Source organism: Apus apus, chromosome 7, assembly GCF_020740795.1.
Source record: "Apus apus isolate bApuApu2 chromosome 7, bApuApu2.pri.cur, whole genome shotgun sequence".
Lineage (NCBI taxonomy): Eukaryota > Metazoa > Chordata > Aves > Apodiformes > Apodidae > Apus > Apus apus.
Genome location: NC_067288.1, coordinates 12,299,210 through 12,317,091, shown reverse-complemented (window position 1 = coordinate 12,317,091; position 17,882 = coordinate 12,299,210). Strand labels below are relative to the sequence as shown.

General features: G+C 37.7%; 1 protein-coding gene across 1 annotated transcript in view; it reads left to right on the top strand.

Moving 5' to 3' along the window:
- The window catches only part of PALMD (palmdelphin), a 54,116-nt gene extending 37,707 nt beyond the window's left edge, over positions 1-16,409 (top strand). Inside the window, exons 5-9 of the mRNA XM_051624541.1 lie at positions 7,647-7,761; positions 8,625-8,658; positions 8,748-8,858; positions 9,601-10,698; positions 14,836-16,409. Of these exons, the coding sequence (XP_051480501.1) occupies positions 7,647-7,761; positions 8,625-8,658; positions 8,748-8,858; positions 9,601-10,698; positions 14,836-14,879 (1,402 nt within the window). The 3' untranslated portion in view covers positions 14,880-16,409. The remainder of the gene's footprint in view (positions 1-7,646; positions 7,762-8,624; positions 8,659-8,747; positions 8,859-9,600; positions 10,699-14,835) is intronic.
- Positions 16,410-17,882: the final 1,473 nt, after the last annotated feature.

Genomic DNA, 17,882 nt, shown 5'->3' with positions numbered 1-17,882 from the left:
CCAGGCAAACTGGCTGGTACTACCCATTAACACCCACCGAAGTGTTGCTGTTTCTTTAGATTCTGGAAAGCTGTATTAACCTTTTTTGAGGCTTCTTCCTCTATTTCAGTTCAATATCATCTTCCTCCATACTCTCCTCTTCCTCCACTTTCCTTCTACATACTTTTGGCAAAGTTGTCACCAAGATTACCTCCTCCAGTTATCTCCTACCCAGGTCCCTCCATACTTCATATCTCTGACACAAACAATAATTATCTTGGCTGACAGACAGCAGCCTAGTGCTAGTTTGTCCTATAATTATGCTGACTTCTTGCTTGAAAGCACTGTTCTCAACAGAATACCTTGATCCACACATCTCTGTGGAATTCTTTGTTGCAGGGGTAAGAGGTAGACATTGTGCTCTGAAAACATCCCAGTAGGTTGTGGTTATGAAGACAGGCAAGAGGGGTCCCTATGACAGTGTGACCACCAGGAAAGAGCTGTGTGTGGAAGGACTGTCTCAGGAGCAGCAGGGACCTTGCAAGTAGCAAGTAGCTCTCCACCAACCCACTGGAAATGTGGCCTCTCTCCAAGCACTGGGAGGATAAACTGGATTTTCAAAGTCCTGCTGAGTAGAAGTAAGACCTGGAGGTTTAGCTGAGATCTTCTTGATACCCTAAGATACTAAATTTTGTTATTTTTTTTAAAGTCTCAGAACCAAGTCAAAAACTGGATTTGATGTGTGGCAATACTGGGGAAGGATGCTTTTGTTCTTCTGACAAAATACATCTATTTTTTTCAATTAATTTAATAACACATAAGTAAACAAGTAATGCTATAATACTGGAGGTCTGTGAAGGTTTATGCCACTAAAAAGGAAAGGTACTGAACTCCTGATATACTGACTGCCTGAAAAAACATTTAAATATTTAAGTAGGAAGTGTACTGTATCTCCAGCATCTAAATCTAGTCTGTCACAATAATGTAACTTCAGGATTCTCTGCACTTGAGTTGCTGTCATTGCACTATCCCACAGCAACATTAACAACCAGGTCCCTCCTGGGAAGACCTTGATTTCAGTATTAGGACTTAAAAATCTTCCTACAACATCAGTTTAGAGATCTCAACAAATAGGGCTGATTATTCACATAGGAAAGGTCGTTTTCACATCTTGCACAATCCTGGGTTTGTAACTACAGCTGTAGAGTCTTTTGATACTGTTTTTTTTAATTATTCTCCTGAATTTGTCATCAGCTCTGTGACCTTAAGTTTTATTTCGTTAGAGACCAAAACCAAACACTCAGTGAAATTTATTTCTCTGAACATAGCCATACAAGTGTTGGGGTTTAGCACAACTAGAATTTATTGCTATTACAAGTAGTAAAACAATAACCCAACTGGAGCTTCAAACCTGAAAAATTCCTTTCAGTCATGTAAGTAAATCAGCATCACACAGGAATATTCCCTCTGCTTTAATTCCAGATTGGGTCCAAAAGTTAACAAGGGGTTATAAATTTTAAAGTTTATTTGAATTAGAAGCTTCTGGGTCTTTTAAAAGATGCCCATAGCCATTTTAAGGAAGATTTCTAAGTGCGTTAGTGCTTTGAGGAAAGAGAAATGAAAGTCCAAACCCACCATTTTTTGCTGATTAGTTGCTTAAGTTACAGCATGGATCCTGGAGCAACATCTCAGCTCATCTCTATTTTTTGATAACTACAAGGACTAGATGCAGATACTGTCTGAACAGGAACCCTGCACACTTAATGCTGCATCTCTTGATCCCAGCACACACTTTATTCCAAACAAGGGGGAGGTTCCTCAGCTCATACACTTGACATAGACCTGAGCTGTAACAGCCTAGCTATAGACATGTGCCTGCTACCTTCCCACTGGAATTTTTTGCCACAGACTTGGTTAACATTCAGCATGTACAATTAAACTCAACATTTTAGAATTCCTTTCCCATGCAGATAGGATGCAAGGATGACAGGTTTGTTTTGCCATGTTGTTTAGTTGGGTTTCATTTTTTTAAATTTTTTTAGTAGTTTCTATCTATATATCTGCATCTAGGATAAACATATTTAAGTATTATTATTTTTTTCCTACACAGTTTCAGATTCAGGTAATTAAAATAAATGTTTGTATATCCAGATAGCTTATAGGCTGACCAGCAATTTAAATACTGATGAAAATTATTTTATTTGCAACTCCAAGTGCTTCAGTGGAAAAAATATGCAATAAAAGTTTTATTGCAGTTCCTGGCCTTTCTTACTAAAAATATTGTACTTTTTCCAAGAATATAAGGCTATTTGTTTTGCTACACTTGCTTAACAAAACATGGCTCCTCTTATTTTTTTATATATGCTGCTCTTTCAAGGCAATTGATTTTTTTTCATGGTGAACTAAGTATTTCCACAGACATTTGTTCTAAACACCAGTGTTACCAATTAACTTTTCTTACCCATGACCTTCTCCTGGAAAGCTCCATCAAATTTCTTCCTCCATAAAATGATCCCTACTTCTTGACATACATGTGAAATACTTCAGATTTATTTGCAGTCAAATTAATCAGACTAATTACGTCAGCATAAAGTGAAAATATTAACTGACAAAGAATGCAGAACACAAAATTACATGCTGTGTTCACTCTTAGAATAACTTCACATGCATAATGCATCCTAGAAATTATATTATAATCAATTCATAAATCCTCCTAATTACATTCCTGAGCCACTGTGAATTAAGAGAACTTAATTCACCATTGCTGAAGTTCTGAAGACAATTTAGAGGCTTGTAAGGCCTTGATATCAAAATATTTTCATTAATGATATCCTTACTTTCACAAACAACCTAAACACCTTAGGGTCTTTGGCAGCTTTTATCTTTACAATACACAGAGGACTCTGACAAGGACATTTGATTTTACAATGGAGAATGGAGGCAGAACATACCACAGTCACGTGGGAACTTCTCTCTGAACTAGAAATTTAAGCAGGTTCTTTCACATCAAGCATCTTTTGCTATGAACTATACTTCCTACCACTCCTCAGCAGCTGTCTAGCAAATGCCTTTACCAGCTCAGTTTCAAACCAGCAACAATAGTGTAGTCTCGTAATACAGAGCTCAGTATCAACAAAGTCCACTAATAGCTCAAAACACACACTGTCCAGTACTTGCTCAAAGCTTTTGCTATGCCATAGACAGCACACAAGCTAAAAAAAGCTTGCTTGACCATGTGTATGTGAAGTCATACCTTTGACCTGTCCTGTAAACCAAAGATTGCTAAACTGATCATGTAGATATGTTATGCTGTAGCAGTGAGAGATAATAGTGAGAAGCTCAGTAGAGTTTTTTTCTTCTGGGCATCTGATTATTAAACTTCTGATTCAAATAGATTCTGTCCACTTTAGTGATTACTCTGCATAGGGTTTTATCTTCAGTTAAAAAAATATGACTCACCTAAAAGAATTTTGAATACCCTTATACCAGTCTTCTTCTTTCTGCTGGGAGAACAATTGCAATTGTTGGCAGACTATTTGCAGTAGTGGCATGGGCCTTTCCATCACCCTGCTAAATGAGACCTCTGTTTTGAAACATTATTTACTTGGGTGTTGAACAGAGCTAGCGTGTATCTGCAAATCAGTTACGATTTGAGTATTTTGTTATAAACAAGAGAGATCCATTATTTGTATCAAAAGCACCACATTGAATAGCAAGTGGCCTGAATCAGCTTGCAGATAAATAGCTCAATGCTCTGGTTACAGACAAAACCAGTATTTACTTTACCTGTCCTATTCACCTTCTTTACATGTTAGAAGTTACAGAAGTAACAGGGTACAAGTTGAATAAAGAATCAGGAGTCCTATTTTCTAGTTTTCAGAAAATAACACTCATTCTTGATGGAATTAGTTGCTAAACAACATACTTAAAAATGCACTAATAACTATTTAATGGTTTGTAATGTGATACATAAAGGCAGGCTAAGGCTAGATAAACTACAGAGCTGCTAAAGCATTTGACTCACCTCAAAACATGTGAGGACTTGCTAAACTGCCTTTTCCTCTCAGTCACGTATTCTCTAGGGTGTTATCTTCATATCTGCTTTTCATTCTTAAGACATTTATATTTCTTCTCAAGTGTCAGTGGTGTGAACCCCAGCAGATTAGCTAGCGGCCAGTAGCTGTCAGGTAAACTCTTAATTTTAATAAGCATTTCTTAATTCAGCTACTCCTTTGGCAGAGTAACCTCTAATTTAGTACCTCCACTTCTACGGTGTCTTCTTTCATCCACATCTCCCCACTTACCCACATCATCCACTCTACTTATTTTCCCTCCCTCTAACAACAAACAGTAATCAAGGAGAAGGAGACATATCTGAGGAATTCAATACAGTAGCTATGCTACACTTCCATTTCTCTGTAAAGCACAGCAGCACTGTTGAAAGATAGTTTCTTATAATTGCTAATGTAGCTGCTAGACCCTTTCAAAACAAATACAAACTGATGTAATTTCATAAAACTGTCATTGATTCAGGAGTTTCTAGAGATTTAAACAAACCAGCAAGATTCTGATCTAACTTCTCAACTGCACAAAGTCAGAAGATCTTTGATTTCTTTGAACTAGCAGATTGCATCCTCTGAAAGTTCCCTTTCAACAAGCTAGTGTGCACACTCACCACACCATCTGAAAATGAACCATAAAAATCTATGTCTATGTGTGAATACAAGCACAAGACAAACCGAAGGTCTAGATACAAATCCCATTACATTGTCATGAGAATTTTTCCCTAACCCCACTGAGAACTGAATCATCACTCCTCTAATTACCTTATAAAGTGGGTGTCTGGATGGGTGTGAGAGCATATATAAGCTTAAGTATTAACTTTCTTGATCTCCCAGATAACTGTATGAGGTTTGTCATCTTTGATTTATTTGAGGCTGTGTTTTCTCTTTCTCATCAAAAACACCACCCCCCTCTTTTTTTTAATACCTTTCCAGGATTTTTCATCCTCTTCTACCTGTGTGTCTAGGAGCGTTTAAAGTCCAGACTGAAATAAATCCATGGTAAAAGTTAATGATTCTTCAGATCATCCTGCCTCTGTGAGCTTTTAATGATTAATTTTCACATTATGATAATACTGCAATCAAGTCTCATGTAAAAAAACCAACATTTCAATACATTAAACAAATACTATTCTGTAAGAAGTGCAGAAATATGGTGTAAGGTCATTGCATTTGTTTCTTTTATAGCCCTCCAGGAATATTCATCCCCCTTGCTACCAAATTTTTTAAATTTTAGCACTATAAACAGTACCTTTGATCAGATTCCTAAGGGCATCTTGCAGATCTCAGGTCCAAAGTGTTAACTGCTTTTAAATATTTAAATATTTTTTTTTAGTTTTACTTTCATCTTGAGTGCATATTTCTTCACATTTCAGTTCTGAGGCCTGTAATACCTTTGTGTTTCAAAGAAGAGGATATTCTCACTAACAGACAAAAGTTCATGTATTATACTCTTATTCTAGCTCTACAAATCTGAGTTTAAATAGGGCATTATCCACAATGTCATTCAGACTCCTCAAGCAGACACAGGAGCAGATAAACAATGGTTCTTTGCCAGTCTGCATTCAACTTTTCTGCTCTGCTTACTTTAAAGGGAGAACAGGTTTCTATCCTTAATGTTGACTTTAGTGTAATATTGTGGATCCAAGGACATACTAAATAATAAGATTAAATGTAAAACAGTTTGTGTTGTTTTTTTTCTATCAGTATTATAAGCCATCATTACCGCCTTTGTAACTTTGACTCAGATCATTCAGTTGTAACTATTCTGACTGATCTCTGCAACTAGTGATATCAGTTGCAGGTCTACAGTAAATTTCTGACATGGATTCAAAAACAATGGAAGACATTTTTCACTCAAATAGGGAACGTTTTTAACTTTGTTTTTGTTCTTCCCTTTAAGTTAAAAGAAGTTCTTCCAAAAAACTGTCCCAAATAGAAAACATAGATGAACCAGGAGACTGAAATTATAAATCACTCACCTATAGCATGAGAAATCCAGTTCCAATTCTAGTTCAGAGTCAAATTTGGACTTGATTTTAGATTTTAATGGAAAAGTGACTTGCCAACTACTAGGCCAATAAGGCAAATTTCTGTATAAACCCCAGCAAATATGTGCAGGTGCAGAAAGGAACAGCCTTGACTAAAAAGTCAATATAGGATCCAGTCTCTTGCACTTAAGTCACTGCCTTAGTCACCACAGAACAGAATTTAACTGAGATATTTTACCTTCAAAATGTGCTTCAACTGTGCATAGCTTTCTCCCTCTCTCTCATGCATAGAGATTAGATGTTTTATCCTGACCCTTCTGTATAGAAGTATTTTCTCAAGCATCTTAGTGCTATGAAAAAAAAAAATTCTAATTAGGAAAAAGGTGCCTGAAACATTGTACTCGGCTTTAACATGCAAAAAAAGCCACAAAATAAATTTAACACATAACACAAGCAGGACATAAAAGTAGCTGTGACCCCTTTTAAATAATGTACAAGTCTACAGCAGAAGTCCATGGCCCAAATAATTTTTAACTCATCTTCAATCTCTTTTACATAACAATAAAAGGGTTTTAAGAAAATAGTTAACCCATCAGCCAAATCCTAACTGACAAGATACTCCTGGTTTGCACAGCTAAAATCTGCAGAGAGAAGTCAATTACTTAATATCCTGCTTCTTAGATATTATTCTTAGAGAATATCCAAAGATAGTATAGTTAGTAAGTCATAGAGATAGGCTTGTAGTCTGTTTTACAAAGTTCTGGCTGACTAGACCCGGGTACAATCAAAGCTTTTCCTCTGATAGACAGAGGAAAATTGATTTAAAAATTGATTCTTAGTGTTGAAAATCTCACCTAATTGCAATCTTAAAAAGCAATTTCTATTAGCACCTGATGTGAAATGTATCACATCTACGTGAACTTGCCAGTTTTCTCTTGCAAATTCCTTAGCAATACTTTTGAGGATATTACTTGAGCAAACACTGCAAACATTTACCTTCCCAGCTGTTTATCCTGGCCTTACATGGCTACTGCTCTGCTGAAAAGGAATACTTTCCCAGAAACAAGACTTCAACACTTTTCCCAGACAATTAAGTACACAAAATGCCAGTGACTAAGGACACATTTGTCTATAAAAGCCTTAGTATATAGCCACAAAGAGGAGTACTGGAAACCTGATAGCATTTTTAAGTCTAACTGTACAAGCTCTGGTCTAGTCTATCAGTAATACTACAATAGCACCCACCCCACATCAGCAATATCTTGCATTTTTAATTCAGATTTTTTTCCCCAAGAAGAATCAAGCTTCAGGCTATCAGTCAAGCACCTATTTTACCAAAGCAAAGAATTTTTAAGTCCCAGAACCCATAAAACCATAGAGTCTGTTTTGGCATGTTGGAGCTGAGCACACACATGCATGCCCCCTCAGAAAGCCCCTTGATCATCCATTAACCAGTAGCTCATAGTATTTTCCTGATGCATGTGAAATTATCAGCTGATCTCATATTAGAGCAGACTAAGCATAACCAGCCCCACCAACGTCCATGTTCACAACGTATTGAATCTACATTGTTGTTCTCTGCCTGGTATTAAATCAAACGGAATTGTGATTGCAGACTGGAGAAGGAAATTGAGGCTCTGGAAAAAGAGGAAATGGAAGTCTCAGCTAAGGAAGAAGCAATTTTAAAGAAACTTAAGTCTGTTGAGAAAACAACAGAAGACATAATAAAGGTCAGTGCCAAATTACTCCAGAAGCTGAATTATTTATTCATCATCATAACCATGGAAAGGTGAACTATTGGTCATGAGCTTTTGTCTAAAGTGACAGTAGTTCAAACACAAGAGGTGTCAAGATGTTATTATACTGTTCAAGTGCCCAGATATCTTAATTTACTTGCTTATTGGGGGTGCAGGAGCAATTCCCATAATTACTCAGCTATAGCACATATATTAAAAAAAAAAAACACACAAAAAAACCTCACCACTGTCACCAACCAGCAACTTCACATCTTAGCCAGAGACAGACATAACAGAGCAAGTGCAAAGCCTGGCATATTAATACTCCTTCAGGTGGATGTGACCAGCTAAACACCTTCATGCTTCTCCCCCAAGTCCTTGAGAGAGATTATAATGAAACATGACTAAATATTATCAGTCTTTGCCGAAAGGTCATTTTTGTATCTGAAAATAATCTTAAAACATCTCAAAAAAGTGATGAAGGTAAACTTCAGTTCTATTGTTCTTACACACACAGTCTCTCTAAAGATACACAGGAAGATAAACACAAATGAAAAGCCAAAGAAAAACGCTTGAAAAAAAATCTTTGAAGCCAACTGGGTTGAGCCATAGTGTGAGGCCATGCCACTGATTAACGCTCTGTAACATCATGTACTTCCCTGTGTGACTTCAGACCATATTGGCAAAGACGACCAGAAAAATTTCACTTTCTCCTTTGCCATGTTCCAACTGAGCAGGTTCCACTTTTTGCCCCTCAGTACAAAGCTGCACACACAAAATTTAAAACTATCATATAAAACAAAGCACTGTCTTAAAACTGACTAATCACATTTATTGTTAATGGTTCTCTTCCCTAGTCTGTGAAGACTGAAAAAGCAGGAGTTGAAAAAGGTATGTTTAGTTAAAAAACTATTTTTAAAAAGGTCCTTGTAGAAGCTAGCAAAAACACACTAAATGCTTTGTGCATCTTCTTTATTCAGAGGCAGCAGACTACATCTATACCAGCATACCTGACCTTCCCAAGCATTTCAGGCCTTCTGCTCTGAAAAGTGCACCACACTCCGCCAATGATGATGAAGAAAAGAGAAAAGGTACTGCTGATTAGTTAACTCCAAAGGGTGTTGATATGTGCAAAGACTTCCTATACATTGAATCAAATACACTTTAAGGGAAGGATAAACACTTACAGACAGGAGACAATGTCCTTCTCATTTAAGCTGTGTTATGTTATCAGTGAGGTCATCAAAACTGTGAGGTAAGACACTGGTGCAAGAATAAGATCAAGTGAGAGTAAGATCAAGTGTTTTTAACATCAATACTTCTTTCCAGCACTTTGTCACTCTACCTGGCATAACTTTAAGTAGATCTTCCCTTCATATCACATATTTTACACTTTTTATCCACATTTTCACCAACTGGGAAGCCAGCAGTAGTCTGATTATTTCTCAACTACTGCAAAGCCTCTTAACCCTTCTGAGTGCCAAAGACTCTTGTCTTGTAGCAGATTGAGCTCTCTCAACTGCTATTGCCCAACACAACACCAGGAGACAAGCTTAAGTCTGACTTTCTCAATCACATAACAAAAGCTGGCTCCTCAACACCTTTTAGTTTCTTTTTCCTCAAGGAATTAAATCCAAACAAATAAATTTCTGCCACTTCAGTTTTGACAGTATGGAAAGGACATTCAGAATAAGAATCCAACATACTGGTTATATACATGACAATTTCACATACTTAATAATTTATGACAGTCATTCTCTATCACTGTCAGAATTCTTCTATACCTCCTTCAGTTGCTGCATTATCAGTTTGAGCACTTGTTTCTTTCAACAGCATTATTTGCCATGGAAATTAAAGTTGAAAAAGACATGAAGACAGGAGAAAACACGGTGTTATCAACAATACCTCTTCCCTCAAAGGAATTTAAAGAGACAGGAATTAAAGTCTATGACGATGGCAGGAAGTCAGTCTATGCAGTGTCCTCAAATGGCAGCACAACACAAAATGGAATGGATGAACTTGCTCCTGTTGAGGTGGAGGACCTGCTACGGCAGGCAACTGAAAAAAATTCCCAGTCTCCCACAGAGTATCATGAGCCTGTGTTTGCAAACAAATTTTGTAGACCAGTTACTCCTCAGAAAGACAAATTAGTTCCTGGACCAATACTGGAAGACACTCAAAGAAGAGAGATGAATGGATTTAGCAATCATCAGACAGAGTTCTCCTCCAAAACAGAGCCCTCAACGCAGCAACATAAAGAGAACAGGCTCGATCTTCCAAAGGTAATACAGCCAAAGTCTCCTTCTCCAGTACTTTCCCATTCAGATAAGAAAGTACACACTAATCCTGAGAACAGGATGATACATAACAATGAAAGAAAAGCTGCACATGAGGAATTAAAACCATACCAGAACACAAAAGAAAGATGTAATGAGACAAGGTTTTTAAATCCCTCCCATCTTAATGAAACATCCACTGCATCTCAAAATGAGGAAGATGTTCAGTACAACATCGTCCAAGCTGTACCATGTTATGTGGATGACTCCGAACCAGTAACGATGATTTTCATGGGTTATCAGCGGGTTGATGATGATGATGCAGAAGCAGACCAGAAGTTGTCACAATATGATGGGGTTATCCGTGCAGAATTAGTTATCATTGATGATGATGATGAAGATGACAGCAAATCTGAGAAACCAGCATATCATCCCATAGGCCACTATAGTCAGGTTTACCAGCCACCAAGCAAGAAAATGACAGAAGTCCCACAAACGAACCCTGTGAGCAGTCTGGGCACAAGCCTGAACAAGGTACCCCACAAAAATTCTATCTCCCTGCAAGAACAAGAGCAATGTTTAAGCTCACCAACACCCCGTGCTCATCTTTATAGCCAGGTATCTGGAGACGGTACCGAAGATCCTTCACTAACAGGTAATAGAAAAGGAAAATCTTGTCACTGCTGTTCGCTTATGTAGGAAACTGATACTACTCTGACGTGCTAGCAACTGCTTCACTTAACTATTTGGATTGTTTCATGGATTAATATGCAATTACTAATAATTTCTTTGCTCATTTGTTAACAAATGCCAATCAGCATTTTGGTACTGCTGAATTATTTCATCTCGAGCAATGCATTGGTTACCATAATCAAAATTTGGAAAATAAACTCATCTCAGAAAAGCCATTTCTGTAACACTCAAAGATTAAAAGTAGTCCTCTTTCAAGTGACAATTAAAAGTTCCATTGATGCTACCCCAATTATCAGAACTAGTTTTTAATTTCTACCAGGTAACTAACGGCACTGCTTCTTAACACTGTCTCCCCACTGGAATGTTTTTGTGTCTATCTGCATTCTAACTACTTCCTAGATAATCCAAATTGCTTCTTAAATCAGAGACTGTTTAATAACCAGCTTTACTTTGTATTTTGCTGTAATCAGCATTGTCAGCCTTACCATCGACAATGTTTCTGGAAGTTTTAACATTGTGTTGTTAACCTGAATCAGATATTTTTATAGCCTCTGAAAGACAGCAAAATTTTTTATCATCACTACATGTTGTTAGCTCATATAGTCTGTAGTATTATTTTATAACATTTTTTTATATTCTAATAATACTCAAGGTGTCTATTTCTTTATAGAAATTTTTATAATAAAAGGTTGAAAGAATAGCCGGATGTCCCAAGAACATGGAAAGCTCTTTTTTATGATTATGTTGCACTTTAACACATGCAATTAAACTACATTAAGTATATCTACAGAGCAGCAAATTCTAGACTGTAGTCACATACAACTTCAAGGAGAGAACACTGTGTTTGAATTATGAGATGATCAAGGAATTCTCTCCCTGCTCCTTCTCCAGGTTATATTCTGAATAATTTTGCAATTTGGCAGCAGAAGTGTATTGGGCCCAGTCTAAAGCTGCATTGGCTGCCCAGCATTCCTTTACAGGTAAAGCCAGGAGATAGGTTGGCCACTAGATCACATAAGGAGCTTCAAAAATTTTTGCATCTGTATGCACTGACTAGGAAGAGCTGTTGCCTAAGAAATTCTCTCAGTTTATAGGAGCATCAGTCTTGTGCAGTACACAATGTTGTGTGCACAACAGCCCAAAATATTCCAGCAGTGCAGGACCTTTACTTCTCTTGAGCACTTATCCTGCTGTCTGTGCACTCCCCTGTGTCCTCCAGGACCAAAGGTTGCTGCCAGCAACTTTTCCTCCATCAACTGAAAGCAGAAGTAGCTGGTACAGACAAGATAAATCACTTCAGCCACTGCTCCAGCCCATTATATTTTGGGGATAATCCCTTAATTCCCCCATCACATATGTATAGGCACATAACAGAAAAGCACCACTCAGCCACCCAGCATCTGGTTGCTACTGAAACAATTAATTCATCCTACAGCCCTTTGTATGGGTGCTCCTAAATAAATAAAAAAAGTTTCCAAGAGGTAATTAGGAGCTGGCAGTACCATTTGAGTGGGCCATATACATGCCATGAGATAACTGAGCACCTCTATTTGTAACAAGCTTTGTTCATCTTAATCTTCTGAAAGAAGCATCTGAAACTTCATTTTTTCCCTGCCACTCAGACACTCTTCAAACCATCCAGGCCACCTCTTTTGGAAATCAAACACTGACTTTCAGGGAAGAAGGAAAAGCATAAATCTAGTGAAGATATTTGAGAATCTGTTCTGTTATTCTGCATTTGTTTTTACCCATTTACTTACCAGTATTCTACCAAGGACAAAACAGCCAATTAAGAAAAAAACTGGTCCAAATTAAATTAAAAGCAGTTTGGCAACTGCCTCAGAAATACACCCCGACAGTAAGCACTGCCTCCAAGTGAGTGTCTTAAGTGCCCAGTAGAATCTGTAACTAATCCATATTCCTCTTTACCCCTCCACCAATTCATTGCCACTCCCTGGGACATTTTGATCAGAGAAAAAGCCAGGAAGTGACTCAGTTTTCCCCAAGCAGTCCTGTAGTCCTACTGCGATTTCTAAAAAGGAAACAAAACCAGGAAAGTCTCTTAGAACTAGAACAATGTATTACACAAAACAATTTGTTAGGGAAATAAACTGTTTTCAAAGCAGCCACCGACATCCAGCCTAGCAGGTTCAACCAAAATACCACCAGTGAAAAGAGGGGACTCAAAGTTATTTTTGGTACCTCATCACTCATTACTAAAGCAACAAACTGTACAATAGAAAAAATAATCCTCTGAAATGAAAGATTTGGGAGGCAACTGCAATATCTGAACAGTAGGCAGGCACTGAGGACTCTCTGAAATAGAATAGAAAATGAGGAAACACAGGGCAGACCAGGGAGACAGTCCCTTCTGTAACAATCTTGCTTTGGAAAAGCAATGAAACTTCAGAGCAAGTTACTGAAAAAACTAGTGATGGCCAAGGACAACTAGGAGGCAGAGGAATTGTTCCGTGTGCCTATCTATATAGAGAAATATCACCTTACATTATGAGCTTTCAGCACACCCCTAAACTGAAAAATGTAGGACATACCTCTTCATATGAGAGCAATTTTCCCTCCCCATGAGTTGTTTTGGTGGGGTTTTTTGGGGGGGAGGTGAGACAGGGGGCAATATCTCAAAGTGTGTTTCCCTCAGAAAAAAACATACATAAAGATGACAATACTATAATTAGGACCTCAGTGTTCTGCATTATTAGAGCTTATTTTTTCAAGTTTCAGTCAAATTAATTTGTGTGCAAATGTTTTGAAGATTCAATACTCAGTAGGGAAATAAGTCCTTGGGGGGGAACAAAGGCTAGACATAGTGGAATAAGGAAAGGAAAAACTGAAGCTGAATAGGCAGTGAAACATACTGACAGTGTGAAACAAGCTCTCATGGGACATGAGGGTCCAAGAATTTTAGCAGATAGTCTTTTTTCCTTACAACTGGAAACTGTGTAACCTTCAAAAAACACACCAGAAACTTAGCTCCATTTGCATTGAAGAAACATGCAAAACTTCTAAATAGAGAAAGATTCATACACACCACCTGTTTTTGTAACGCATAGAGTAAGATAAAAATGGACTATTAACTAAAAGTGAGGCATCAGAGTGACTGCTCTTTCAAAGCACAACCAGGACTCAAATCCTTCAAAATTCCTTGGTCTGCAAGCAGTACACAGGGTCTTTGTAAGAGCTAAGCTTAATGTCAGTGACCCTATAAGGTTATGCTCAGATGCTTCTGATTCCCAACAACTTCAGCATTCAAAACATGACTCAAGTTGGACATTTGCTGACATGCATACATCAAGTAAACAGCTGCTTTGACCCCCTGTCTCTCAGTACAGAGGCATATGCAGGATGAAGGAATGAGAAAGGCTATTTTGGGTGACTCTTCAAACTAGCAGGCCAGAGCGCTAGAGATTATTCCCACTGCATTCTCAGATCAACTACATGGTGGGGAGAGACTCTTACATATCAAACAACATTATATTGCTGTTCTAAAAATAACCTTAACATTTAATCATCTGCCCTGCACTGTCACTTCCAAGCTAACCCATGTTACACTGTTACAGACAATAGCCATACTGATGGTTATACAGATACTGTTACTCTGTCAGACTTAAATCAGGAATATGACTAAGTCCCACTCTGACTCACCACACCAGGAAGAAAGGAAAGTTTTCTGTGAACATCAATACAAAATAAAAGGCTTCCAAACAGTTATAGCTCTTACTGAGAAGTTTAACTTAAACAAAGGGTTTAATTTTTCACACATCCTTTTATCCTGTCAGCATCTAGTCAGGGACAATGCCATCTCTGCAATGCCTTAGCGAAGGTAACAAACAAGAATCAGAAAATAATTGTGCTAATTTTCAGATAGTGACAATAGAGTAATTTCTTAATAAACTTGCTTTATTGCAAAATTACCTCAACTAATGCCTAATACTGATTTCTTTCTCTAACACTCAAAATGCTTATTCTGCTAGATTAACCACTGGAGGTATGTGCATCCTTCATTTTTCTAAGTAAGGAGATTTAGCACTAGAAATAGAAAATTAGTCTAAAATGCAATGGCTTTGTTTGTTTTCTTTTTCAGCTCTGAGGATGAGAATGGCAAAGCTGGGGAAAAAGGTGATTTAACAAGTGTAATGACATGGAAATAAGATTTACTACTCAAAGCAGAGTAAAGCTAAAGAAGAGTTTCTTCAACACACCTTTTTTGGATCATAATGCTTGTTTTGCTCCTGTCTTATGCATCTGGGTTATTTTGCCCTCTGCATAATCCAATGGATTTTAACAGACTTACAGGTTTGACCAACTGCCACATACACTCAAATCACATCCTGGATTTTGCTGAAGTAGTGGAAAATTACCTAAGACCTTAAGTGCAGTGTACATATCCAAGTATGAAGACATGTGCATACCTGTTCCAACAATCAGGAATACATTGTTGCTATGTACACAGAGCAGATAAACACCCATCTCCATGGAACTTCACAGGACATTGTTCCACTTCAAAGTGTGCCAATCTACTCGATTTTGATTGAAAATGGTGTCCCAGCATTTTTCTGGTAAAAGCATTAGTTAATAAAAAACTAAACATGAGAGACAGGAGCAGGGGGGGAATATACATTTAAGCTTTTTTCCAAGCTTGCCACCTTGGCCAAAATTTAAAGCATTCCTTTTTAAGTGACAGGAAAACAATCTAAATATGGCAAAGTCAGCATTTAAACGTTTAGCCACCTTCAAGAGCTCCACAGTCCACCACCTTTCTATATTATGTATGACAGTATAGCCATCCCAAGAACCTTCTCCCTTCCCCATACATTCTGCTCACCCATAATCTCATAGATAATCCTGTGCGTAACACGACAAACAGCCAGATCTCCATAACATAGTTTCACTTTCTAGCTAGCTACAGAACGCTCTGCTTTTCCAGGGAACTGGTTGCCAGACAGGCAGTGCCTGCACCTAAACAGAAAAAATCATTTTTAAAATCCTGCTTATTATCCAGGTTTCAGTTGGTTGGGGAAGCTAAAATTAGTGCAAGCCTCCCATGAGAAACACTGAGCTGCCAATGACTTGTCCTGCAGCTGCAGCAGAAGGTCTTTTATAAGTGCAGCCACTGCTGGCCACAGCTCTCCAGCAAGGTCTGGGGCTCCCACCAAGGAACAGGTTAATTCTTTCCACATAAGGGAAGAGCTCAGGGCCCTAAAAACAGCCATTAAGTACAATTACACCTAGAAAAATACATGCAAGTCAGATTTTTCCAGTACATTATTTCTTGGGGGAGGAAAAGTGCCTCGTAGCACTACAATCTCATTCAAATCAGTATGATAGCTTTATGTTCCTAGGTCTTAGCCTGCTTTGAATCACCAAACAGATAAAGCTCAGGTTGTATTATTCTAGTATAGTCGACTCACATTATGCACCAGCAAAAAAAAACAACCATAACTTTTTTGCTGATCTTCCTTGTTTCAAAGCAGGAAACTGAAGCTACTACCTCATACTGAGGCACAATGGTAGTAATCAGCTGACTTGTAGCCTCTAGATACTTGGTGGCTCCCAGTCTGAAGTGGGTAATAATCTCAAATTCTAGGACTTGTCAGAGATGGTTACCTATACAATGCAATAGTAGATAACAAATAAATTTAACTATATTACACTTTTTCTATGTCTATCCTGTTTTTTTTTGTTTTGTGTTTTTTCTAACAGTGCTAGTTCTTTTCCTTCTGTTTCTGCCAGTATTTATTGGTTCTGACAGCAAAGGGAGTTACCCTTAACTCTTTTTCCTTTTTACATCTTCTCAAAAGTTCTTGACAGGATACACCAAAGAGTAAGGTAGTAATAAAGTGCTCTAATGTAGTCACAAGCAGTTTTTGTAACATCAGCAGATTGCTATAAAAACCTCATTCCCTGCCTTCCCCAATAATCTGTTCTATTAAGCTTATATTATCTGGAAAAGGCGGCAAAAACGCTGCTGCAAACATGCTACTAGTGAGTGCAGTTTAAAAGAATAGAGCTCAGAGAGACTTCACAATAATAAATGCATAGTAAAACTAGAGGTGAAATGCACAACAAATATATGAAAAGTAATATAAAAAAGAAATAACCCTAAAAATGGCATTATGAACCTCTTGGCTAGGAAGCAGAACATGTTGGCATGATTTGAGCTCTTTGAAAGTATCAACTCCATGATCAGAAGCCATTAAGATGAGAGCTTTAAGACTCATCATAGAAAGCAAATCATAAAATAACTGTGCCATAGGTCTTCATATATACAACCGGAGCAGAGTTTGGACAACTCACTTCTGAGGAAGCTAAAAAGGGTAATGAAGATCATCATAAGTGTGAAATGGCTAAATGCAGCAGCAGTCATAGAGGAGAAAAAGACAGTAAGGCAGAGACCCAAGATGCCTACAGAACCAGGATAAAGACAGGAAGGCAAACACAAAATACAGATAATTAAACAAGAAACAGGCTTAAAAAAAAACAAGAAGCACTTTCTCATAATAACTAATTAAATGGTAAGGCAAAAGCATCAACACATGTGGGTTTTCTGGTAGTAATTCATTGCATACTTTGTAGATAAAATCCATTCATTACAGAAATTCATGGTCAAGCTACAGTTTCTAGCTCAAGACATCCTAGAGCACAGTTTCTAGCAAGTGGCAAGGAGTTCTTTTCAGGGGATAGAAAACACCACTGCATTCTTGTTACATCTTTCTCTAAACACTCATTACTACTGTTTCTGGAAACAATACTGGACTCAATAGATGTCTGCTTTTCCATGTGGCAATTCTCACGTAAGATATTAAAACTCTTCCGTTTGTCCCACATTAACACACTAGCTACGTAGTGCCATGGATATCACATCATTAATTTGGAGGAACAGAGACACAAAACGGAGGATTCAGGAGTTGTGTATTTCTGGGAAGCAGGGATGTTCAAACAAGTGCTGCAGCCTTAGAGCTTCCCCATATTAGCAAGAATATAATTACAAGGCAAATTAGGTCAGTACAGATGCCATGCAAAATTCCAATTCATCATTGAAATAAAACCGTTTCTAAGGTCCAGCATAACAAGTCGCTCTGAAACAAATGCAAATCATGAGTCCATCTTAGTGCAGTATCATTTTTGCAG